At 45.4% G+C, this 26,773-nt stretch overlaps 1 protein-coding gene across 1 annotated transcript in view; it reads left to right on the top strand.

Annotated features, from left to right (window-relative positions):
• SLC37A2 (solute carrier family 37 member 2) overlaps positions 1–19,975 on the top strand; it is a 48,140-nt gene extending 28,165 nt beyond the window's left edge. Inside the window, exons 6-18 of the mRNA XM_033171839.1 lie at positions 208–284; positions 1,378–1,544; positions 2,845–2,882; positions 4,846–5,013; positions 5,655–5,745; positions 6,537–6,599; positions 9,329–9,414; positions 10,752–10,800; positions 12,121–12,194; positions 13,581–13,659; positions 16,653–16,750; positions 17,965–18,029; positions 19,798–19,975. Of these exons, the coding sequence (XP_033027730.1) occupies positions 208–284; positions 1,378–1,544; positions 2,845–2,882; positions 4,846–5,013; positions 5,655–5,745; positions 6,537–6,599; positions 9,329–9,414; positions 10,752–10,800; positions 12,121–12,194; positions 13,581–13,659; positions 16,653–16,750; positions 17,965–18,029; positions 19,798–19,843 (1,101 nt within the window). The 3' untranslated portion in view covers positions 19,844–19,975. The remainder of the gene's footprint in view (positions 1–207; positions 285–1,377; positions 1,545–2,844; positions 2,883–4,845; positions 5,014–5,654; positions 5,746–6,536; positions 6,600–9,328; positions 9,415–10,751; positions 10,801–12,120; positions 12,195–13,580; positions 13,660–16,652; positions 16,751–17,964; positions 18,030–19,797) is intronic.
• The last annotated feature ends 6,798 nt before the right edge of the window (positions 19,976–26,773 follow it).

The following is a 26,773-nucleotide window of genomic DNA, read 5'->3' as shown; positions in this document are numbered from 1 at the left end:
AACATTTCCCAGAATTTTTTTGGGAGAAAGCTATTACCATTTAAAGCGGTATGATACTGCTTTATATGCATAGTGCAGATGGGGCCTAGCATTAGATACAACCCATTATTCTTCTTAGAATGATAAGGCTTTGTGCATAATGCTAAGTTTGGCTTAACTAGCTGTGTTTTTTTCCCCCCTCTCCTGCTCCTTCCACCCACCCACTAGGTCCTCAATGGCTTGGCACAAACAACGGGATGGCCGTCCGTAGTGACGTGTGTCGGCAACTGGTTTGGAAAGGGGAAGTGAGTCTCGTTTCCTAATATCTGTCTAATTGTGTCTTGTGGGTGGTTGCTTTGCTTTCAAGTGCCAATTGCTTAATCCTCATCCCAGGAGGAAGTACCAGATTTATTCCCTTGCCTAAATTGAAAATGTCACCCTGCGCTGAAAAATGAGGCAGTGACCTGATTATGGCACCATCATGGGGCTTTTTACAAAAATCGCATATGCATTCCTGCCTTTTCATGAAAGGAATTATGTTAGAAGTTTGATGATGTGTTCCCCCCCCAAAAAAATAGCTTTTTGATGTACTCCATCCAGAGTAATGGGGCAGCATGAAAGTACAGTTAATAAACCAGTAATATAAAATCAGTAGCTCGGAGTATCTTCACAACAACCTTGTGAGGTAGGCTAGGCTGAGCGATAATGACTTGCATGAGCTTCATGGCTGGGCAGAGATTTGAACCGAGATTGCCTGAATTCCAAATTTGGCAACCCTCTGCTCATTGAACGATTCTGGTATCAGGCCTGAGCTGTGGACATCAGACAGAGGTGAGCCCAGGACCTGAGAAGTGGGAGCCATGGGTCATCCCAGCAGTTAGGACCAAAGGGCAAATGGGCAGTAGGCAGGGTTGAGGGAGGAGCAACCATGAATCATGGTTTGCAATCAGTGGCCAAACCAGAATGAGAAACCATGGTTGAAAGTGGGTTTGCAGACCATGATTTGTGAGTTCAGACATCATACCAAACCATAGTTTATGCTTTAGTAAGCATGGTTTAGACACCATTTCTGAACTGAGCCTGAGGGTTTACAATTGGCGATAACAGTCAGAATGAGAAAACATGGTTTAATGGGGTTTTGCAAGCCATGCTTTGTGCTAGCTATGGTTGGGAATGATTTCTTAATGGACAAACAGTAGCTAAAGGCGCTGTTTCTCCAAAGATTGTTGTGCCACGGAATTGGGAGTGAATTTCTGAAGCTTAAAGCTGATGGGGAGGGAAACTGGTTTGCCAGCTGCATGCTCAGAAACTCAAGCTGTTGTTTTGGTTCTAAACTATGATCAGTGCAGACTCTGGATTTGCTGTCTGAACTGAACCATGTCTTTTATCTCTTACTAGACGAGGCTTCATCATGGGCATCTGGAATTCGCACACATCTGTAGGAAACATTTTAGGATCCCTGATTGCTGGTACCTGGGTTTCAAACGCCTGGGGCCTGTCGTTCATCGTGCCTGGGATCATCATAGCCAGCATGGGCGTCATCTGCTTCTTGTTCCTCATTGAATGTGAGTGTAGGCTGAGCCAAAATGTCTCCTTGCACACAAACACACTTGGCAAAGTTGGAGGCACTTGGGCACAGGGACAGAAACAGGAATGAAGTCTGATGCAGAATTGGCAGCAGCAGCAAAGATGCTCCCTTAAATCCAAGAGAGTTCAGGAATTGTTGCCCTCTCTCTGATTTGACTTCATGTTGTTGTTATTAAGCCAACTCAGAGTGTTGTTGTTAAGCCAACTCAGAGTGAGGGCAAATGCTTTCTGCCCTCACTCTGGAGCCTGGTAGGTGAAGCAACTGGTGCCTAGCAAGAGCCAGGACTCCCAGGAGTGTGACCTCCTGTCAACGGACTCATAGGATGATACAGTAACAGAAAAACACAAGGAGGGGCCAGCTTTGTGAAATCTTTTTGTCTCCCCACCCCCAGCCCTCCATTTTGATGCAAAAAAAAAGTTCTGAAAATAATTTTTGGCTCGGCCCTATATGCACACCTGCATACTCCTGCTTTGAGAGTGTTGGGTGCAAACCCAAGGGAGTAAATTCTGCTTTTATAAAATCCATGATATTTACTTCTGACTAAACTCCTTTAGGACCAGGGTGTTAGCCCGAGAGGGGATGCAGTTTATAAGCAATGCATGTGGCTTATTGGACCATGCAGTGTTTAAAAGGTGCAATAGAAACCCAGAGCAGAATTACTGAGGCGGCAATGAACCAGTCAGTGTCAAATTGGGGAGCATTGCCTTTGACCCATGTAGGACTTGAGAAGGAACATCTCTGAGCATCCCTGAATTTCATTTCATGAGTGGTAGACGAGCAGATGTTGCCACCTAGTGGTAGAAAGCACTTATAACTGCTTTCTCCTCTGCCCTGTCAGGGATATGCTTTTCTTAGGGTGACCTCGTGCAAGAGAGGCTTTCTGTGCCTTCAGAGCACAGAATGTAGCTGGGCTGCATTTCCCCTAATCTCTGCCCATTGGCCATGCTTCTTGGGGCTGATGGGAGTCGGGAGTCCAACAACATCTGGAGGGCCACAGGTTCCCCCTCCTTGCTGGAAGTCCATCAAAATAGCCACAGTGACAGATATTCACGATAATGAATGCCAGTTGTAGGGAACCACAAATGGGGAAAGTGCTGCTGTGTCCAGTTGTCAGGCTTCTCGCTGGCCACTGTGAGAATAGGATGCTAGATTAGATTACCTGATTTCCGAACTGGAATATATTTGATTAAAAAAAACAACACGCGCCCCAGTTGCTGCTGTCATCTTGCTCCGAATGAAAGGTGTGCTTTTGTAATATAGTCTCCTCTCCACTTCAGATCCCGAAGACGTCGACTGCAGCCCTCCTCTCCATCACGTAAGTTTTGCACATCCCATCCCCCCCCCTTATGTTTCAATCCTACCGTGTTTCTCCTAAAATAAGCCATTCCCCGAAAATAAGCCATAGTGACGCGGCACCTCCCTTTAAAACAGCCTGGAGAGGCATGGCTATGCAACACGGTTAAAATAAGACATCCCCTGAAAATAAGCCATACTGTGTTTTGTTGAGGGGAAAAAATATAAGATGGTGTCCTATTTTAGGAGAAACACGGTATGCACATTTACCGGGGAGCAAGCACCAATAATTAAATGAGACTTAGACTTTCCTCCACTAACAGCAAACAGCTGTTTCTTCTTCCTTTCAGTATGGAGCATGATGCGCTACTGGGGGAGGGAGGGAGGGAGAAGGAGGGCGAGAGAGTCAATCTCCTTTCTTCGCGGCTTATTTACAGCGGACTAGCGTCATGCGCAGCATTTATAATTTCAGATTTCAGCTTCTTGTGCATTGCTTCGGGAGCCCTTTGCTGAAAACTGTAGATTATTAAATCTGAATTTGCAAGCTGCAACCCTCATTATCTCGCACAGCCCTGCAGCCTCCCCTCTTTACCTCTCTGATCGTTGCAGACGGAGTTTGATGGAGCTGAGGCTCTCCCAACTTCCTTATGAGCAGCTCCCATGCTGCTAGAAGGAAAACCAAAATAAGCCAACTCATTGGGCAAAAGATTCCTGCGTTGCAAGGGGATTAGATTCGGATGGCCCTCACGGTCCCTTCCAGCTCTACAATGATTCTGTTCATTCATTCATTCCGTTTATACCCCTCCCTTCCTCCCAAAGGGCTCAACTGGACATACCTTCCTCACGTAGTTGGCAACTCTCTCCATGTTATAGTTGGGTCATTGAAGCATCCTCCCAGCCACATGGGAGCTGCTCCTGCACAGCTGAGACGAGACCTAACCGGCTCTCTTCTCCCCAGCTAATGGCTGCACATCGAGCTGCTGTTAAAGGGCTGAGGACTGAGCATGCTCAGTAGCCACTGAATGCTGACTGAGAAGGAATGGCACATCCTGAAAAAGGGCATGGCTGGCTAGAATGCTGGACAGGAGCACCCAACATTGCAACGCTCCCCCCCCCCATAAATTTATTTTTTGGTTTCTCAGGTTAAAGTTTTACAATCACATATCCAACATACAACATAAAAACAGGATTCCAAAGAATCTTCTGGACCTCTCTTCTCCCCTTTGTGGATCCTGTTATTAATCATTTCCTCCCACATCTTTTATGATGATCCAAATCTTTTTACATCTCCATTGTGTCCAAAATGCACCCGTAGGCTACAAGTGATATTCCAATCCTACTAACGATTTTAACTGCTTACAATGGTCTTTAAGATAAGTTATAAATTTCCTCCATTCCTTATTAAATTTTTTGGTCTTCCTGATTTCTGATACTTCCGGTCAATTTCGCCATTTCAGCATAGTCTGTTAACTTGATCTGCCATTCTTCTCTGGCAGGGACTTTTATCTTCTTCCCATCTCTGCACCAATAACATCCACACAGCCATGGTCGCATACATAAATAGGATTATTTGCTCCCTTGGGATTTTGGCACCTAGAAGTCCTTAAAAGGAAGGTTTCGGGTTTTTTTTCTTTTTATAGAAAAAATTGTTTTAAACATTTTGATGCAGGTCCCACTTGTGTCAGCCACACAAGGGGCCTGGCTTGGAAGGAAGTTCCATATCTCAGGGGAAAACATCTGCTACGTACGCAGAAGGCCCCTGGTTCAATCCTTGGCTTCTCTGGGGTGGTAGGGGCTGAGAGAGACCCCCATTTGAAGCCCCGGAGAGCTGCTGCCAACCACTCTAGAAGAAACAGAGCTGGATAGGCCAGTGGTCCGACTCAATAAAGAGCAGCTGCTTCTGAGGGAAGGTTTGACAAATAGAAGCATCGTATCTGCATGCAAACTCCTGAGGTGTTTCTTTGTTTGCTTGGTGTGTCTCTCAGGCTGCCGGTTTGGAAGAGAAAGGTCTCGAGGCAGGACACTCCATCAGCGACGGGAGCCTAAATGTCTCCAGCAACAGCCGAGAAAACATTGTGGACATGTCGGAAGATAGCAAAGAATCGACGGACAACCGGGAAGCCATTAGTTTCATTGATGCCCTACGGATACCTGTGAGTACGGCCCCATAGGGGAGGGAGGGTGGGGTGGTTGCCTCATAAGAGGCTAGTTGCAGTGGTAGAAATCCCTTTGTTTCAGTTTTCTACATACATATCCCGGGGTGGGGAGAGAAGACTGGAAAGACGAGAAATTGAAATGGACAGGTGTGCTGTTGTGTGGATCAGACTGGCAGGTACACACCTGTCAGCTACTGTTTAAGTATGAAGATTATTTACATATTTATTTCTGGGCAGCTCCCAACAGAATATTAAAAACACAATAAAACACCAAACATTTCCTGAAACAGGGCTGCCTTCAGATGTCTTCTGAAATTCAGATAGTTGTTTATTTCCTTGACATCTGATGGGAGGGCGCCACTACCGAGAAGGCCCTCTGCCTGGTTCCCTGTAACCTCACTTCTCACAGGGAGGGAACCGCCAGAAGGCCATCAGAGCTGGACCTCAGTGTCTGGGCTGAACGATGGGGGTGGAGACGCTCCTTCAGGTATACTGGGCCGAGCCCGACGAAAGGAGAACACCCCCCTTCCCACCCCCACGGACAGCCGTACCCCTGTGTCCTGTTTGGGGCCTTTGTCTTTGCAAAAACTGCCTTTTGTTAGCTGCTAATGGTTTTTTCCTCTTTCTCTTCTCTGCAGGGAGTGGTAGAGTTCTCCTTTTGCCTGCTGTTTGCAAAACTAGTCAGTTACACGTTCCTTTACTGGCTTCCCCTCTACATTGTGAATGTGGGTGAGTTGCAAGGAGCTTGTTACAGAGACTCCCAATTTGTGATCTGAGAACCTGCTTAAGGAAGTTTTGCTGGTGGGATTTTCCAACGACTTGTGAGTCTCCCAAAGGCTGGCTTAGGTCCATGTCCTTCATCACACCTAAAGATGGGCCTGTTTTATTTATTTTTATTTTTTAAAAAATTTAAAATAAAGAATCCAGGGGGACCTCATTTTATTTTATTCTACTTTATTGATTGAGTAAGGGAAAAAAATCATTTAATGCTCCCGTTTCAGCCCTAACAAGCGCTTCTAAGAAAAGAAAATAGGGCAGAATTAAAACTAAAGAATTGGAACAGCAGAGTTAAAACAAAAGACTAGAAGAGCAGAGCTAAAGGCTTCATTTTCAAAGTACTGAGCCAGACTGTTGGCCCTATTTAGCTCAATAATGGCTACACTGACTGGAAGTGTCTCTCTATGGTTTCAGATGCAGGAGATGCCAGGGACTTTTTGCATGCAAAACTTATCCTCTTCCACTGAGCTACATCTCCTGCCAACAAGCAGAAAACAGCTTCCAGCCAAGTCAGACCATTGATCTTATCTAACCCAGTTCTGTCAACTCTGACTGGCAGAAGCTGTGCAGGGTCAAATACAGAGGGTCTTCCACAACTGAGATCTCTTTAACTGGAGGTGTTGGTGATGGTGGAATGGATTGTGTACCCCTTTGCATGCAAACCCTGCACCCCCCCATTTAATTCCATCACATTTTGATCCTCTCTGGTCACCCAACCATTTCTCCTGCTCTTCTTTTTGCAGCTCATTTCACCGCGAAAAAGGCGGGGGATATGTCCACCCTCTTTGACGTCGGCGGCATAATTGGTTTGTTGCATCGATTTTCTTTTTCTTTTTAAAAAATTAATTTTAGTAGTGTAATTATATTTGTGTACATAGATACCAAAGCAAAACAAAACAGGATGAATTCCGATTAGACAAAGCCAAAGGAAAATGAATATCCAGAACTTATAACAGACAAAGCAAATTTTAATGAACTTCACCAAAGTCAGATATGGCAACTGAAAATCATTGGGTTTACATTATCCTAGAGCGCATTACTGCAGTAAATTAGAAAAAGACTCATTTTTCCCCTGCAAATTTATGTTATCTGGCTGTCCATCTTCTTAGTCTGGTCATCTGTTCTAGCATGGAAAGGGTCCTCATTTTCTTCCAGTTTTGACAAATGAGCATTCCGACAGCAGCTAGAAAATATTGTACTAATTCCCTATCATTGATTAATACAATATCCTTAGCATTTCTAAATAACAAAATGAGAGGAACCATGGGTAAAGTATAGCCCATGATTACTTCAACTTTAGGGCACATTCAAAATACATTGCATTGATAGCGCATTCAGTAGAGGATGAGACTCTTAATATCAGAGTTGTGGGTTCGAGTCCCATGTTGGGCAAAAATATTTCTGCACTGCAGGGGGTTGGTCTAGATGACCCTTGTTCCCTTCCAACCCTATAATTCTATGACTCTTATTTTCACCTGTGCTTTCTTTGTTATCCTGGGGATAGGACCGAAAAACAACACTGTGTAGACAGCAGAGGTGGCTACTTGGGGTGAGGGGTTTCTGAGTGGGGGAGGGAAGTTCTGCTTTTTTACTGACACAAGAACCCCAAGATTCACTGCCTGGTACAAAAGACTTGAGCTTGGAATGAAAGGATTCTGAACCCAAGAGTTTTATCCCAGAAAACGTAGTGATGGCCACGCACCAGCTTGGATGCCTTTAGAAGAATCATGGATTTGTAGAGTTGGAAGGGACCATGAGGGTCATCTAGTTCAAAACCCCCTGCAATGCAGGAATCTTTTGCCCAACGTGGGACTCGAACCCACAACTCTGAGATTAAGAGTCTCGTGCTGTGGCGACTGAGCTATCCTGAGAATTAGGCAAAATCCATGAAGGACATGCCTATCAGTCACTGCTCTCCCACCCCTTCTGCGCATGAGTGCTTCTACTCCCCCATGAAAAGAGCAGAAAAAGAACTGTATGCTGGTCTACTGCCCCAAATGTTGTCACTTTACCCCCACAATTTTCTGGGTTAAAGGGGCTGCGAATGGATTTCCTTCCTGCAAGCAATTTAAGATGGGAATGCGCACCAAGCATGTGTGTCAGGGAGCTGCACTCCACTGCCAGACAGAGTCTGGGTGGGTACAGGCAGCCCCAGCCACTCCTAGCCAGTGATATGTCTCACAGCCAGTCCTCCAGCACCTCCCCTGGGAAGGAGGAGTTATCCTCAGGCAGCCAGGTGGAGCGAGGGCTCCAGGATGTTGCCCAGAGACCCAGCACCGTCTGGCAGACCCGTTCTGAGGGGGAGATGCCACTTACGTTGCCTGAACTGCGCAGAGGGGTCAAAAGACCGGGAAGGCGGCCTTTTAGGATGCCGAAATTCCTATGCTGGGGTCGCAGCCGGAGAAAGGCACTTCCGGATTCTTCTAGCGACCAGGCTATCATGTTTTTCAGTAGCTCCGCACTGTAAATAGCTTGCACAATTAAAAAAAACACAGTTAAAGACAAGACGGATTTTGTCTTTACTCGTGAGCAACCACTTCACGGACCTGACAATGTGCTATATTCCACGAGATTTCTGAGCATGGCCTTCTCGCCATGGGAAAGCTCAAATATAATGTGGAAATGAACAGTTAGGGGAACTGTACATGCAGCCTGAGTTCCATTAATTCCAGTGGAGATTTATTTGGCTTAACTTTGGAAAAATGATTTGACGTCCACAGCATGTTATTCTTTGAAGGAGAACTGCTTGAAAATGATTGACAGGTGGTATTTAACCCCGAGTAGGCTCGCTAAGATGTGTGAGACTGAATCAGATAAGAGCTGGCGATGCAAAGAGGTTGAGGGAATGTTCTTTCATATGTGGCAGACTTCTAAAAGGGTAAAAGAGTATTGGTAAATGATACATACTGAATTGGGGGAAATGTTCAAAAGCACTCCCCCCCCCCCAAACCAGAGTCCTTTCTGTTGGGGATAATTCAGACGGAAATTCCCAGGTGTCAAAAAAGGTTGTTTATGTATGCCACTACTGCGGCCTGTGTTGTTAGCTGAAAAATGTAAAATGAGCGAGGTCCCAACCAAAGAAGAAAGGCAACTTAAGCTGATGGAATATGCGTAGCTTGCAGACTTAACATATAGAATAAGAAAACAAGAAGAACATACGTTTAGAGAAGATTGGAAAACGTTTATTGAATATATGGAAAATAACTCTTTGCAGCTGAAAACGCTGGCAGCGTTAAGATAAATTAAACAGTGTAAATAAATTTTGATGGATGTAATAATGGAATACTGAATGGTATAGTTTTTGTAAAATATTCAGGGATTTATGATATGCAAAATGAGCCATGGAAGGAGAAGAAGGGAAGAGTCACTGATAGTTTAAGGATGTAAAAATGAGTGCTTTAAATTGTAAAACAGAAAATCTAATATTTATTTGACTTGCCGAAGACCATTGAGTGAGTTCATGGCTCTCGGACCTGACATTCTCCACCCTTTCCCCAACTTCTGAAAGTGAACAGTGACTTTGTTTTTCCTACAGGAGGCATCATGGCAGGTCTTATCTCTGACTACACAGGTGGCAGGGCCACGACATGCTGTACGATGCTCATTTTGGCTGCTCCCATGGTGAGTTTCCCCATTGCACTTTCAGGTTCAGAGGCAGCAAGGTGATAAACACCAGTTTGTGTGTCCAGGCGCTTTTAGACAGTTGCTGTTTTTGGGTCACATACCCGCAGCTTCAGGTTGTGCAATCAGAGGTGGCTAAGGAGGTCTTGCGCAACAAACCCACTTCCCCAAACGATTGGACCCTTTTTCAAGTGGTGATGGAGAAATGCACTGAAAAGGATGGGATAACACTTGCTTTGACACGACATCCTCTAACATCCCCGCAAACGTATGCTCATTAAAGAGCCAACGTCATCTAAGTTCCCTGCGAGCAAATTGAGATGAATGTTCAATAAACAAGTCACCTGGACGTGCCCTTTGCTTACTTTAGTCACCATTTTTCTATACCACCCTGTGCTGGCTAGGGCTTATGGGAGTTGTAGTCCAAAACATCTGAAGGGCACCAGGTTGGCAAAGGCTGAGCTGGAAAGTAGAGAGGACAAGGCCAGATCCCAATGGGCCATAGTTTGATAGCCTTCCACCCTTCCTATGCATGTCTCCCTATGCATGACTTGACCATGCCCACAAGTAATAATGATAATTTATTATTATATATACCCGCCCATTTGGCTGGGTTTCCCCAGCCACTCTGGGCAACTCCCATCAGAATAATAATAATAATAATAATAATAATAATAATAATAATAATACAAAACATTAAACACTTCCCTAAACAGAGCTGCCTTCAGATGTCTTCTGAAAGTCAGATAGTTGTTTATTTCTGATGACATCTGATGGGAGGGCGTTCCACAGGGCTGGCACCACTACCAAGAAGGCCCTCTGCCTGGTTCCCTGTAACCTTAGTTCTCACAGGGAGGGAATCGTCAGAAGACCCTCGAAGCTGGACCTCAGTGTCTGGGTTGAACGATGGGGGTGGAGACGCTCCTTCAGGTATACTGGGCCATGGCCGTTTAGGGCTTTAAACGTCAGCACCAACGCTTTGAATTGTGCCCCGAAACGTACTGGGTGCCAATGTAGGTCTTTCAAGACCGTTGTTATGTGGTCTCGTCGGCCACTTCCAGTCACCAGTCTAGCTGCCGCATTCTGGATTAGTTGTAGTTTCTGGGTCACCTTCAAATGTAGCCCCACATAGAGTGCATTGCGGTACACCATACATTTAAATCACCCCTTAAACACTCACGGCTTCCCCCAAAGATTCTGGGAGCTTTTGTTAAGTTCGCTCAGAGCTGTTAGAAGACCCCTATTCCCCTCACAGAGCTGCAATTCCTAGAGTTCCCTGGGACTGCTTGTTGAACCGCTCTGGAAATGCTCATTTACTGTCTTGCTTTCTCTTCTAGCTCTATGTCTACAACCATGTTGGCCAGAATGGACTAGCAACGTCAGTAGGTAAAGTTGCACTGATTTCTGGAGATTTTCACCACTGGCGTACACTGGCTTCCGCCAAGAAACCTCTGAGCTCGTTCTCACATTACCACTATACCCTGATGGTCCCTTTGTTGCTGTTCTTTATTCAGTTTTGTGCAGGGAAGTAAATGTTCTCTGAATATATCACCAGGCAATCTGGAGCTGGCAGCACGATAGTGATTTGAGTGTCACCTTTCACTCTGCAAGGGAAAGCGTTCCAGCTAGCAAATGGCTTCACAGACTTGGAGAAGACATATAATCTCGCTCAAGCACTCATCTGCTGCATGAGGGGGCCTAATCCTGCTAGCCCTGCCCAGCCGCACTTGCTGCCCATGCCCACTGCCAACACAAGAACCTGCCTTCTGTGGGAATGTTGAGGAAAGTAGGAGAGGATATATTGATTAGATATTATCCCTCCTCACTCACGATAGTGAGCACAGCATGTTCCCTCGCACATTGCTAGAAGCAAGTTGGTGGATTCGTGAGAATCATTTAAGTTGAGCAATCCAGTCTGGCTTGTCTGGATTGGATTGTTCCTGGCAAATTTTCCTTTATTTCCCTCTTAAAAATAATAACAACACGGCAGTCTTCTTTAAAAGTAATGGTAAAGTTTAATTGCATTCAGTTTACAGTAGTATTCTGAAGGGAGTCTTTAATCCTGTGGTTACAGTTACATTTGTAGAGGAAAAAAAGTCTGAGATAGGCCCCAGACTTTTTACCTCGTGGCTTCCATCCTCTGTAAGGATGAGCCATGTGCTGCTGGCTAAGAGCGAGCAGAAGATTTAAAGAGCAGCAAAAGAGCCAAATAGCCAACGAAGAGTCAAAGAGGAAGATGGCTGCATGACTAGCCCTTTTATAGAGTCTGCTAGGGTCATGCCCATCTACCTGGTCACATACGGGGAGGATGGTCCAGACCAGGTATGACAGGAAGTCCTCCTGGCTGGAGCAACATTCCCCTGTGTGTCCACTCTAGGCAACAGGAAATGTTGTATTTGACTGCTTCAGTGAAGACACACCCCACATCTTCTACTGAGTCTGAACATTTGCCCATCGAGCTCAGTACTGTCTACACTGACTGGCAGCAGCTCTCCACCTGGAGATGGTGGGGATTGAACCTGGGACCTTGCGTCTGCAGAGCAGGTGCTCCCCAAGTGAGCAACAGCCATTGTTTCCGATGCGCTTTTGTCATTGACTTAAAATTGCTGTGGGATTGTTCATAGCAAAGTGATTCGTAAATAGAAGGAAATAAATCAAGACGGCAAGGTTACATGGCTGGTGTTTGTTCTTTCTTTCTCTCTGCAGTGATGTTGATTTTCTGCGGCGCCCTGGTCAACGGGCCTTACGCTCTCATCACAACTGCGGTGTCGGCGGACTTGGTAAGAATTGCCAACCAGAAGTTCTTGTTATTCACTGGGAAACATAAACCGTTCACTCCAGAGGCCTTTTGAGCTAACAACCCGGGTTGGCTCCCAGACAATTCAGCAGCCCCACATTTGGACACTAGTCAGGATCCGTGCTTTAAACCGAGAAGCCTCTAATTTCCTGTTTCATCCAAACTGGGAAACTATGCTTACCAGCTTCTGAATAAGCCAGGATATTAGATTATAGCTCACCTGTACCTTGCTGAGCTATAATCCAGATCCGATTGTCTGAAGCGGTTCATTGTCTTCTCTGAGGCTCGTTCCTTGCAACCATTTCTTATATTCATCAATTAAGGACATTCCTGTGACTTGAGCCTTTCTGGCCTTGAGCTCATTCCTAGAACAGGATTCAACACGCAGACACACGGCACAGCAGTTTTCTTCTTTGGGCAATAGAATAGGAAATTCTTTCCATGGAGTGTAAACACGACACCTTGGCTGAGAGAGCCTCCGGAGGAGGAGAGCTCTTGAATTCCAGCACACGGCCTTCAAAACTTGGAAGAGATCTGAACTAATCTGGCACAGATCAGTTACACATTCTCCAGGTACTCTGGAATTTTTTTTTTTTAATTGGCTGTAAAATTGTCCCTTCGGCAAATCCCTCCTCTCATGGCAGCTGTTAGTGTACAAGAAATTAAAAAAAAGATGTAGCCAAGATGGTTTTAGTGGAAAATAATACTGGCTCAGAGCACTCTTGTTGCAGGGAGTGTTGGCTTGTCTAGGGGAAGCGTTTTCAATGAAATTCCCCCCCCCAAAAAAAGTTAGTTGCAATTATATATATTTAACATGTTTCCTTCAATGCATACAATTTTAAAATGATTTGAATTGGTTTTAAAAAATACTTTTTAAAGCCTTACAATTTAGCAAAACTAACTCGTTTTGGAACAATCAATTAAAACCTAGATCTCTGGCCTGGCTCACACACATCATACTAAAGCAAGCCATGACTTAGTGCAAGCGTGCACTGTTTAGGGAAGTTTTTAATGTTGTATTTATTTGATGATGATGATGTTGGGAGCCACCCAGATGGGCGGGGTATAAATATATTGTTGTTGTTGTTGTTGTTGTTGTTGTTGTTGTTGTTGTTGTTGTTGTTGTTGTTATTATTATGCGGCTCCTATCATTTTACTACTCTGTTGAACTAAGCGATGGTTTGGCTTACCAGGTCATCCAAACCTCCTAATAGCTAGCTAAAATCTGCTTTCCTGAAATTTCCACCCAATAACCGGTTCCAGTCGTGCCCTCCAGAGCAACAGGAACCTTGTAATGTTCATTTGTGACATTTTCCTTTAACCTTGTAATCTTTCTTTGCTTCCCCCCCCCCTTTCTTCTCCACCCCAGGGCACTCACGAATGTCTCCAAGGAAACTCAAAGGCCCTTGCCACCGTTACAGCCATCATTGATGGAACGGGATCTGTCGGTCAGTAGCTAAGAAGCTTAGGTCGAGTGTGGAACCTTTTGGCCCTCCAGGTGTTGATAAACTACAACTCCCATCAGCCCCAGCCAGCACGGCCAATGGCCAGAGATGATGGGAGTTGCAGTCCAGCAACACCTGGAGGGCCATAGTTTCTCCACGCCTGGCCTAGGAATTAATTTGAGCCTAATCCAGTGTTTTGTTGTACCACAAAGGATACCATTATCCAGGGAGATGTGGTGATAACTGGCTACTAGTCCCACACCTTGGGTCCACTTATGTCTCAAACCCAGCCAATATCAGCTCTGAATCTGCCCTGTGAAGGGATGGGGCTAATTGCCGCATTGCTCACCCATATGACACAAATTTGCATGCAAGTGCGCACACATAACTAACTCTGTACTTCAGCGGCAGAGCACATGTTTCTTGAGCATAATGTCCCCGGTTCAATCTGTGGCATCTCCAGGTATTGTTAGGAAACAGTCTTGCCTGAAATCCTGGTGCCAGAAGCCTGCGTCTGCCTCAAAGAGGTTTTTGTGGTTCCTCAAGGCTTCCCCAAATACATATATTTAAATGATTGTGATTATGATTATTTCATTGCTCCTCTGATGGCAAAATAATTTATTTCCACTTCATTAAAAAAGTAAATACTGATTGCTTCCTTTTCTTTTCTATTTGATAGTATTTTTAATTAGTTTTCAATTACAATCCAATAATTGCCTCATTATAACAATGCCAAATTATAACACAATTACCAATACCAATCATTCAGATAGCAAATTACATAATTTAGGTGGCCCCCTACATGCTAGAGTTGTTGGTTTGAAGTTTTACTTTATTTATGCGTTCCAAATTCTTAATGACTTCCATTACACTCTGGTCAAAATAACAATCCCTTATGCAACAGCTGCAATATTAACAACTTCCATCTGTATTGACACATTAAATGATTTATAAAACTACAAGTGAGGCAATCAAACTATATCTTTGTTCTTCCTGTGTGTGACAATTATTCTGTCCGTGATGTTTCTTCCTGTCCTTGTAAAATGTTACGTCTATCTTTTCCCGGTTCTTGCTGTTCTCCATCATGCCTTGGGCTGAACTATACTGATTGCTTCCTTAGGTTACCCACTGTGATACCGTAATGCCCCAAAACTTTTTGTGGCTCCCCAAATCTGTGATTTTTAAAGTATCATCATCATCACCATCAAAATACCTTTTTAAGCTGACTGCTCCCATTGTTACCCCACTTTGATTCTGCAATTCCAAAGGGTTTTGGTTGCCCCCTCAAACAACCCCCCCGCCCAAAGTAAACTTTTTCTTTTTAAAAAGATGCCCACACCAACTTTGACACTGCAGCCTTCTCCACTTCGACATGTGCCCTCACCCTGAGAGTTAGGGAAGTGTAGCCCCCCGCTCTTGTAGACCCCACTGAGCTGGATGGGCCAATGGCTGGTTCAGTAGAAGTCCGTTTCCTGTGTTCCTATATGTATGAGACAAATCCATATGGCTCTTTCGAGACAAACAAACAAACAAACAAAATTTTCCAGTAGCACCTTAGAGACCAACTAAGTTTGTTATTGGTATGAGCTTTCGTGTGCATGCACACTTCTTCAGATACCACACAAAAGCTCATACCAATAACAAACTTGTTGTTATTGTTTAGTCGTGTCCGACTCTTCGTCATCCCATGGACCAGACCACGCCAAGCACTCCTGGCACTGCCTCCCGCAGTTTGGTCAGACTCATGTTGGTAGCTTCGAGAACACTGTCCAACCATCTCGTCCTCCGTCGTCCCCTTCTCCTTATGCCCTCCATCTTTCCCAACATCAGGGTCTTTTCCAGGGAGTCTTCTCTTCTCATGAGGTGGCCAAAGTATTGGAGCCTCAGCTTCAGGATCTGTCCTTCCAGTGAGCACTCAGGGCTGATATCCTTCAGAATGGATAGGTTTGATCTTCTTGCAGTCCATGGGACTCTCAAGAGTCTCCTCCAGCACCATAATTCAAAAGCATCAATTCTTTGGTGATCAGCCTTCTTTATAGTCCAGCTCTCACTATACATTACTACTGGGAAAACCATAGCTTTAACTATACGGACCTTTGTCAGCAAGGTGATGTCTCTGCTTTTTAAGATGCTGTCTAGGTTTGTCATTGCTTTTCTCCCAAGAAGCATCTGTCTTTTAATTTCATGACTGCTGTCACCATCTGCAAATTTAGTTGGTCTCTAAGGTGCTACTGGAAGAAAAAAAAATTGTTTTGACTACGACAGACCAACACAGCTACCTACCTGTAACCCATATTGTTCTTTAACATCCCTGGTCACACACATGTTTCCCCACTTCTGTGGGAAATCAACCTGTAAATAAGGGGTCAGCAAACTTTTTCAGCAGGGGGCTGGTTCACTGTCCCTCAGACCTTGTGTGGGGCCGGACTATATTTTGGAAGGGAAAAAAAGAACGAATTCCTATGCCCCACAAATAACCCAGAGATGCATTTTAAATAAAAGCACACATTCTACTCATGTAAAAACACGTTGATTCCCGGACCGTCCACGGGCTGGATTTAGAAGGTGATTGGTCCAAATCTGGCCCCTGGGCCTTAGTTTGCCTACCCATGCTGTAAATGGCCAATCTGTCAACAGCAGTCAGCCACGTTAGCTACGAACATAAACCCCACATTCAGAGATCACCAAATGCTTTTGCCATTGTGTGCTTCTTGTGAGTTCAGGGTATATGGCTGCCCCCCTGTTAGATGCATAGTCCTGGCTAGAAGAACCTTCGCTGTGATCCAGCACAGCAGGTCTTTTGTTGTTATCCATGAGTACATATTGGTCATCTCTAACTTCCTGAGTCTTCCTCCACCACCACCGTGTAGGATTTGCAGAGATAGGTTTTCCGTGCCATCTGTGCTAGAAGGAGCCTGCCTTCCATATTGCCATGAGCTGGACTTCGCTCTTGGCTGCTTGCTGATCCTTTGCATCATCCTTTTTTCATTTTGCAGGTGCTGCTCTTGGACCCCTGCTGGCAGGTGTGATCTCTAGCACCGGCTGGGACAATGTCTTCTACATGTTGATGGCCGCTGATGTCCTGGCTTGCCTAGTGAGTTTCCTTTTGCAGAGCATTCCACATCAATTCCTCTTTTAACCCAACCATAATGTGAGACGTCCATGTCTCCTTATTGCCCCTGTCTGTACAGACTTTTGATATGGTGAACTAAGGGATTAGGAACTGGTAGCCTTCCAGATGATGATTGACTATGGGTTATATCCAGTGCCAATCCTACTCAAGAGTTGTCCTGTGCCACAACTAACTTAGGTCCATTAATTTCAAGGGGTCTCATCTGAGTAGGACTTTTTGGGGACCTGTAACTCCCCTCATCCCTGATGGTTGGCCATGCAAGTTGATGTTGATGAGAATGGAGATGAACAATGTCCGGAGGTCTCTATCCCTGCTGTTAGCTAAGGGGTAAATCCTACCAAATTAAACTTCAGTTGAGTAAACCCTTGAGCAAACTGATATTGCTACACCAATCCTGACCTAAGTTGGGAGCCACCTGCAGCTCAGTGATAGAGCAGACGATTTGCTTGCAGGAGGCCCCAGGTTGCATTCGCCATCATCTCCAGTCAAAAGGATCTCAGGACAGCAACCTGAGAAAGAACCACAGACGAGACTCTGGAAAACTGCTCTCTGTCAAGAGTTGACAGTGCTGGTCTAGGTAGACCAATGGAGAAATAGTAGCTTTATATGAAAACTTATCACGGGGTCTTTCCTTTTCAAGTGCATTTGTCTGTGTATAATTTTGAAGAAGGATCATAGCTCAGTACCAGGCTCAATCTGTCATCTCCAGTTGGGACTTGGAAGAAACCCATCTGAAACTCTGGAGCGCTGCTGTCAGTCTGTGTAGACCAGGCACCCCCAAACTCAGCCCTCCAGATGTTTTGGGACTACAACTCCCACCATGCCTAGCTAACAGGACCAGTGGTCAGGGATGATGGGAATTGTAGTCCCAAAATATCTGGAGGGCTGAGTTTGGGTGTGCCTGGTGTAGGCAATAGTGACCATTGAGCTGACAATGGGTATGGACAGCAACTGTGGCTTGGTGGGGCAAGCAGGAGCCCTGGAGCAGTCCCCTCATGCAGCAGATGAAAGCTTGAGTGGGATTGACCAATGGGTCTGAATAGGTATAAGGCAGCTTCTGGTGCCTTTAGCCCAGAGGCATCATTGCAGTGTCATGGACAAACACTGGGTGGGCTGTCTGCATGCACCAAACAGCCACTGCCACCATTAATCCTGAGTATATCTTCCCCTTCCAGTTCCTTTCACGTGTGGTGTTCAAAGAAATACGAGGGTGGTGCGGCTCCTACAGAAGAAAACGAGGGTAGGTGTTTGCAGAGGCTGAATATTTTGGAATGTATGACTCCAGTTACCTGTGGTTCACTGGTGCTTTAAAAATTTCCACCCCCAGATTCTCTTGAATTTTAAGTTTTACCAGGCTGTCAGTGAAGCCCTGTTGAATTCCCCTGCCAATACATGCTGCCATCTTGGTCCAATTGAGTGTGCACAAAGCAAAACAAGATGATGGTGTTCTGTTCTGAAATGTGATACTGAGACCTCCTACGCTGGAATTGCATGACGTGCTGTCAGATTTACCTGTATATGTGGAGTAAACACTACGGAGCATGCTTGGAAAATCCAGGATAGCAATGCTCCATTCTTGGTGGGGCTTTTATCAGACATAGTTGACAGGGTGTGTTTGACATGCGCCAGCAGCTCATGGGGCTGTCATGCACAGACTGGAAGCATTCTCAAAATTCTCCTTCTCAAAATAGCGCTTAACAATCTTCAGGAATGGCTAACCCCTAGTTTGCGGCCCTGATCTAGCCTCACACACAAAAAATTCTGGTGGCAGCAAAAAGAAAAGAAATTTCAGGTGGATACAGAGCTGCGGTTGTGGATCCAGCACTGTAACAGATCTCTAACAGCACTGCAGATCACCCTGTTATCAGATTGATTACTTCCCATCTTCAGTAGATCGGTATGTGTCCGGTACATGGGAAAGTTCTGCTATGCTCAATGGGGTTTATTCCCAGGTAAGCATGCAAAGGATTATAGCTTGAAACACACTGATTTCTCAGAACTTTTCCCAGTTAGTCACCCACAACAAATGTTCCACAACCCAAGTGCTTTTGGAACTAAACATTGGAATTAAACAGTAGAGTTTCTGCTAAGGAAGACTACATGTGAAGCCCCGAGGATGCATGCAGGAGCCAGGAATTCTCGGGACAGCACATGATCTGACCATGCTTGGACCATGGTATCTCCACTTAAAAAGCCAATAAACGAAAAAGGCTTTTGCCTGCACATGGAAACAACTCAGCTGCTCTTCCCTTTGCAAGAGCAAACAAAAGATAAAAAGGTAAAGGACCCCTGACAGTTAAGTCCAGTCGTGAACGACTCTGGGGTTGCCGCGCTCATCTTGCCTTATTGGCCGAGGGAGCCGCCGTTTGTCTGCAGACAGTTTTTCCGGGTCATGTGGCCAGCATGACTAAGCCGCTTCTGGCGAAACCAGAGCAATGCACGGAAACGCCATTTACCTTCCCGCCAGAGCGGTACCTATTTATCTATTTGCACTTTGACGTGTTTTCGAACTGCTAGGTTGGCAGGAGCAGGGACCAAGCAACGGGAGCTCACCCCGCCACAGGGATTCGAACCCCCGACCTTCCGATTGGCAAGCCCAAGAGGCTCAGTGGTTTAGACCACAGTGCCACCCGCGTCCCTGATAAAGCCTTCCATTTCACTGTAGTTTTCTGGATCACCCAAACCAAGCTGTGGTTAGCTGCTTTTTTTGGGGGGGGGGGGAACCCAGGATGTTAAACCATGATTTGAGGTTAGCTTAATATCCTGGCTTATTTGGAAGGCGTTCGCCATAGTTCTCCAGTTCAGACGAGATGGGAAACTTTAGGTAATGAAAGACTTTGTGGTTTGTTTTCTAGTATCACTTTCTCTGGCCGAAAGGCTGGCTTAATATCTTGACTTATCGTGCCATGGTAGAATGAACCCCAATTTCTTTACCACCACCACTCCCACATGCCCGCCAATCCTTAACCAATACTAACAGCAACCTTCTCACCCATGTGCCTTCATAGCTCTTGTGTGGCATTAACAGACCCAGTAGCGTTGGATACGAAATAGTTTGCAGTGTGAGTATGCCCATTGGTTCTCTCTTCCCATCTAGTGGAGCAGGGTGTGCGTGCAAATTTCAGGGTATGATTTTTCTCTTGATTTCCCTCTTTCCCCCACGGGGCATCTGTGAGGCAAAAACGCAGTAGCAAAACACACAGTTTTTGTGACCTATCTTTCAGATTTAAGTTCACCTAAACAGAGCAAAGGTGTGATGCGTCTAGGACGACGAATTCACCTGCATTGCCCTAGCTTTCTGGATCAGAAACCCAGTTATAACTTGGGTTGAACACGATCATCTCAAGTGGATCAAGTGGGATTTGAACACGTAGATCAGGGTGAGAAACGAAGATGAACAAGTTGCATGACCTAGAACAGGGGTTGCCAACTCCCAAGAGACTGCAACCTACTCAGAGTTAAAAACTGGCAGTGATCTACCCCCTTTTGGGGGGTTCAGGTCAAAGTTGTTGAGTTTTTTCAGGGAGGAGGTTAAATGTTGAGCTTTTTTTAGGGGAGCCACAGCTGTTCAGCTTCTTTGTGGGGAGCCAGTGATCTACCACAGACTTCCAGTGATCTACCGGTAGATCACAATCTACCTGTTGGACATGCCTGACCTAGAACCATCCCAACGAGGCTGTGGTGGAGACCCCGGCCAGATCAAAGAAAGTACTTTTTTCACACAGCACATAGTTAAACTGGAAAGTTCACTACAACAATGATGGTGGCCATCAACGTGGATGGTTTTAAAGGGAGATTAGATGAATTCAAGGATCTGAAGGCTGTCCTAGTTGTGGTGGCCATAGGCTGCCTTCATCATTGGAGACTGTGTGCATCTGAATACAGTCAAACCTCGGATCCTGAACGCCTCCGTTTTGGAATGTTTTGGCTCCCAAATGCTGAAAACCCAGAAGTAAATGCTCTGGTTTTCGAACGTTTCTTGGAAGCTGAATGTCCAACATAGCTTCTGTTTGTGGGCTGGAAGCTACTGCAGCCAAGCGGATGCTGCGCCTCAGTTGTTGAACATTTTGGAAGCCGGACAGGCTTCCAGAACGGATTATGTTCAACAACCAAGATTTGACTGTACCAGTTGCTGTGGAACCTAACAGTAACAGAGTTGGCCACTGTAGGAAGCAGGATGCTAAGCTAGATAGAATTCTGCTATGATCCAGCGTGGATCATCTTAGTTGCTTATGGCCTAGAAGGGGACAATGTTCTAACAGAGTCCCAAACAGCACTGAAATAACATGGAGATATCAGCCATGATGGCTATGTTTTGCCTTCATGGTCAGAGGCAGTGTGCTTCTGAATACCATTTTCTGGAAAACTTCCAGATGGGAGAGTGTTGTTGCACTCAGGTCCTGCTCTCATAGGCATCTGATTAGCCACTGTAAGAAGATCCAGCAGGGCTCTCCTTATGTTTTCATGTTCAAGTTGGTTGGAGAGATGAGCATTTCCCCCCCAATAATTTGGCTGTATCGATATGTGCTATTTTTTAAACGAATATTCAAATTTAAGACTTGCAGAGCCCATATCGAACCTAGCCCATATCGAACTGAAACTTTTTGTGCCTGTTTCTGTAAGCCATTGTTGTGCCATGGGACCCACAGATGCCCCCTCTTGACTTCTTGTACTAATGCCCCTGAATGCTATAACAAATGAATTTCAAGCTGGGGGAAAAAAATCATATCTTGGCTATCATGTCCAGGAAATCATCTGCGCAGCCACGTAATTGCCTTGGTCTTCACAATTTGTCAATACTCCCGTAACCAGTTGTACCTTGTTAACAAATCACCAAGAGTTTTGATTTGGGGGTGTGCATGATTGAGAAAGAAGAATGGCCGTATTTCAAAGCAGTGGTTCTCAAAGATGAGCTCCCCAAAATGAGGCACAGACAGCCGTCTTGGGAGACATAGGCCACATTCACAGCATACATTTAAAACACTGTGAAACCACTTTAAATGAATTATGTGAGCTGTAGTTTGTCAAGGGTGTTGAGTGGGGTTAGGAGACCCTGGGCACTGGTGACTGGGTGTGGCCGCCGAGACCATATAACACCAGTCCTGAAAGACCTACATTGGCTCCCAGTAAGTTTCCGAGCACAATTCAAAGTGTTGCTGCTCAGCTATAAAGCCTAAGCTGCCTCAACCCAGTATACCTGAAGGAGCATCTCCACCCCCATCGTTCAGCCTGGACACTGAGGTCCAGCACTGAGGGCCTTCTGGCAGTTCCCTCCCTGAGAGAAGTGAGGTTACAGGGAACTAGGCAGAGGGCCTTCTCGGTAGTGGCGCCCGCCCTGTGGAACGCCCTCCCATCAGATGTCAAGGAAATAAACAACTATCTGACTTAGAAGACATCTGAAGGCAGCCCTGTTTAGGGAAGTTTTCAGTGTTTGATGAATTATTGTATTTTAATATTTTGCTGGAAGCAGCCCAGAGTGGCTGGGTAAACCCAGCCAGATGGGCGGGGCATTAATAATAATAATAATAATAATAATAATAATAATAATAATAGTTGTTGTTGTTTTGTTGTTGTTATTAGTATTCCCCTCATGGAGCCACAATTCCCAAAGTTCCTTGTGAAGAGGGATGGATTATTAAAGAGCTCTGGGAATTATCGTTCTGGCAGGAATTATCGTTCAGGTCAACAGCCCCCTTAAGAAGCCTCAGTTCCCAGGGTTCTCTGCATAGCTGTCAACTTTCCCTTTTTTGCGGGAAATTCCCTTATTCCAGTGCCGTTTCCCATTGCAAAAAAAGGGAAAGTTGACAGCTATGGTTCTCTGTAGAAAGCCAGCACTGTTAAAAAGTGGTATGATACTGCTTTAAATATATGGCGTGAATGTGGCCAGAAGTATCCTGAGCCACGTCTCTTCGTTTTGGTAAGTTTACTCTGTGTAGGACTAACATTGGACCCCCCCCCCCCTCTAGGGAGCGACCAGCCTGATACCAAAACATTTCCAAACAATTCCTACCCTGCAGTTCCAACATTTGAAGGGGACTGGTGTGTGAATGTTAAAACCAAACTAGGATAAAATATAAAAAATAGATTTAGAAACGAAACAAAAAAACATACCTTATGAGCAAAAGAAAATAATAAATAAAAAGAGCACAACCATTAGACAACCATTAAAAAGAAAGCATTTCCCATATTATAGGGAAATGTTTGGTAAAAACGGGGAAGATTTAAGCCAGTGCCTAAAGATAGAGCAATATGCACCAGCTGAAAGCATCTGGGGTGCCACCACAGCAAAGGCCCACTTTCTGACTTAAAGGTATTCCCTAATCAGGAGCCACTACAACAAAGGCCCTATTTCTGGTGGCCATGCGACTAACAGAGGCAGGGGCACCCAGATCAGGGCTTCAGTTGGTAAGCTCATGTGCTACATGGCTGGGGAGATGCTAAATATCTCTTGGAACATCTAGCAAGGCCCCGATGACCACTGTTTTAAAGTATCAAGCCATGCTCTTCCTCTCCCACCTACTCTCCCAAGAACCCTGGTACCACTATATATCGATTGTGTTCGCAGGTCAGACATCAGTCTTGAGTAGGCATGTTCTGGGGCCATAAGTCATGGTAAGTCTACGTCTCAAGCCCCCTGGTGTTACTTGGTAGGTCGTCTCCTGCTTTCTGCTGTCTTGGGGACCTCATGGTCAAAGGTTTCATCATTCCTTCCTTGGCCTTCTGCCACCTCTGTTGGAATAAGCAAGGCTGTTGTACTCTGGTGGTGGATCTGGTGTTCACGGGAACTTAGAAGGAGCTAAGAGAGCCCTAAGCAATCCACTTGAGTTTCCGGGGGCTTTCACACTTCTTTCTTGTGAGTCTGCATTTCTGTGGTCACCTCTGAAGATCCTCTGTGCCCAACTTCTTGACGGATTTCCCTCATGCTTCCTCTTGAATTCTAAACATGAAACGCAGGAATGGGCTTAGAGCAAGTGGGTGCAGTTGGGGACGTCAGGAATGGGCAGTCTGGTGGGGCAACACTCCTCCTTTGACCTCCAGTCGGTTGCAGCACTTATGTTTACCAGGTTTTTTTTGGGGGGGGAGATCAAGGCAGCAGCAAAGTCATTGCAGTGCAAATGCACCGCTGAAGATTATCTGCTGATGCATTTGCACCTAGCAGCCATCTGCTGCTGGGTGACATCCAGCTTTGGTCAGAAAGAACAGCAATAGGTTCATATTGCAGGATGAACTTGGTGGGTGGGCATTTAAGTCCAGTTTTCATCCAAAGGGTGCTTCCAGAATGCAAATTGCATATTCAGATCTCGCACACGGGACATTGGCAACAGGTGTTTCTTGTTTCTTTTTTTAGTAAAAAAAAAAAAAACTTAGCATGGAAAATGCAAATTCTGATTAAATGGTAGGGAAATACAGACTGGCATATGGCATCAATGCACAATAGATGCCTGTCCAGAAGCACCTTAAGGGTAACTTTCTGTCTAGGTCAGTGGCTCCCAATTGGGGGTCTGGGAACCCCTGGGGATCCATCGAATGCACCCAGGGGGTCTGCAGTCTTATCCCTTGCCTCCCCCCAACTAACTTTTTGTCATTTTTGCATGGGAATATCACAGCTTTTAAGGTCTGTTTTAGTAAACCTAAAATCCTTTGCTTACCAGGTGCTACTCCACATTTTGTGGAGTAAAATTGCTTTGCAGGGGTAACTGCCACAAAGTAATCAAAATTGTCAAAAGCTTGGCTTTTGAAAAATAGGGGGTCCTCTGTAATTAGCTAATTGGGAACCACTGGTCTAGGTCATCATAGCATCATCATCATAATCATCACTACTGCTGCTGCTGCTGCTGCTGCTACTACTTTTAGGAGCTGCAACAAATTGTTGCAGTGTGAGGAACACCTGTTCTTCTGCCAGCCATGCCCTTTCCCATTTCACCACTAGCCTCCAGATTTGTATTACACATGCATACACCAGATATTCAGCATCCTGTACCCAATGAGGATGCTCACTTCCTGTTGGACCATTTTTCGGTGCCCCACCCTACCCCCTGCTTCAAGTGGGATTGGTTACTTTTTTTTTTTTTACTACTTCAAATGTTGCAGTTCCCCCAAGTCTTCTGATACTTCCTTTTTATGCATTCTGTGATGTAAGGATCACAACTTGCAGAAGCTCACTATTGATGCATGTGATCTATAATGATAATTTTATAAATTATTTATCAAAAAGCATTTCTAATCCACCCTTCACCCAAAGGCACCAGGGTGAAAATATATGCAGCCTACAACCAAAATGAAACAATAAGATTAAAACAAAATACAGTGGTACCTCGGAAGTCCGTCCGACTTCCAAGACGTTCGGAAACCAAGGCGCGGCTTCCGATTGGCTGCAGGAAGCTCCTGCAGCCAATCAGGAGCCACGTCAGACGTTTGGGTTCCAAAGAGGGTTCGCAAACCAGAACACTCGCTTCCTGGTTTGCAGCGCTCGGGAGCCAAAACGTTCGACTCGCAAGGTGTTCGGGATCCAAGGTACAACTGTGAAGCAAAAACTGCAGCCTCCAATTGCCAAATAAATCCAGCAGCTGCAAAAGAAATCCAGATGTCCAATATATCTTGCCCAAAGACTTTGCCCAAGCCACAGAGGATGCAATAGGAACTGCCTTAGCTTGGAAGCCTTCTGAAAAATCTGTCTCTATCGCTCTTCCTTCAAATCAGGAGTATACGTTGCTACTGCCGGCCCTTGAAAAGGCACCCCCCCCCCCGCCTGCATTGGGGTGTCCACCAGGATGACATTTCTAATGGCTCTCTTTGCTCTTGCAGCTTTAAAGAATTTTGATGGAGACCCACGCGACCAGAGGAAACCATCGAGGCAACAGGGAGAGCCTTGCCGGAGGCGGTTGGTTTTGTTGCCCGCTCCCCTTGTTCACAGCGGGAGGAATAAATGAAGCTGAAACGGGATGTGCTCCAGAAACAAAGAGAACTCTCTTGCCAAACACCAGTCAAGCTGATCACCAGCTTCACACTTTTTTAAAAAAAAGAAAGAAAAGAAAATAAGAGTAAGAATAATAACTGATGGAAGGGAACAGGGGAACACGATGCCGTCGAACCAAAGGAGGGAAAAAAGCTGGCATGTTTGAGATCCGTGCCATATCCAAAACATCTGTTTTGTATCGATTGCCCTTTTGTTACTGCGATTTTTTTATTATTAAAAATGGCACAGGACCCGCCGGCGGTACTTTTCTATCTCCTGGAATGAAGGGAACATAAGAAGGACCTAGTCCGTCATCCTGTTCTCCCCGTGGCCAACCAGAGGCCTCTGAGAAGCCTGCAATCAGGACCTGAACACAACTGATCTCTTCCAACAGTGGAGATGTGGCTAGTAGGCTCCGATAGCTTCTTCCTCCGTGAATTTGTCTGATCGTCTTTTAAAGGCATCTTGCTTGATGGGCGTCACTGCCTCTTAAAGAAAGTTTTGGCCCTGGGTCTTCCAACGTTTAGCTTCATAGGACGTCCCCAAGTTCTAGTATCACGAGAGAAGCAGAAAACCTTTTCTCTGACTGCTTCCTCTACACCTTATACACCTCTTGCCATGTTGCCTTTTTTCTCTCAACTAGGAAGCCCCATATCTTGTAACCTTTCCCCATATGGGTGTTGCTGGATCACCCTGTTTGTTGCCCAGCGGGGGCAGCCATCCCCTTCTGACTGTTGTCACTGGGAGTGAAAGTACACCTTACATGTAGTTCTGTAGCCCTTCAGAGTGGCTACAAAGCAACCCGCAAGGGCAGTTTTCTGGGTGCTGCACAATGCTCCTGCAAGAAATCAACTGAAATCCTATGCACACTTACCAGGCAGAAGGTGCTACTGAAAACTCTGGGTTCTGAGTTAACATCTATGCCAGGTATCAGCCTTTTCAGACTCAGGACCCACTTTCAACCCACCGAGCATTTGGAGCCCTATTTCTTAATCTTACATTTGCAGACTGGTAGTGCTCCTGTTGCA

Source organism: Lacerta agilis, chromosome 15 (genome assembly GCF_009819535.1).
Source record: "Lacerta agilis isolate rLacAgi1 chromosome 15, rLacAgi1.pri, whole genome shotgun sequence".
NCBI classification, from domain to species: domain Eukaryota; kingdom Metazoa; phylum Chordata; class Lepidosauria; order Squamata; family Lacertidae; genus Lacerta; species Lacerta agilis.
This window is presented reverse-complemented; position numbering and strand designations above follow the sequence as displayed.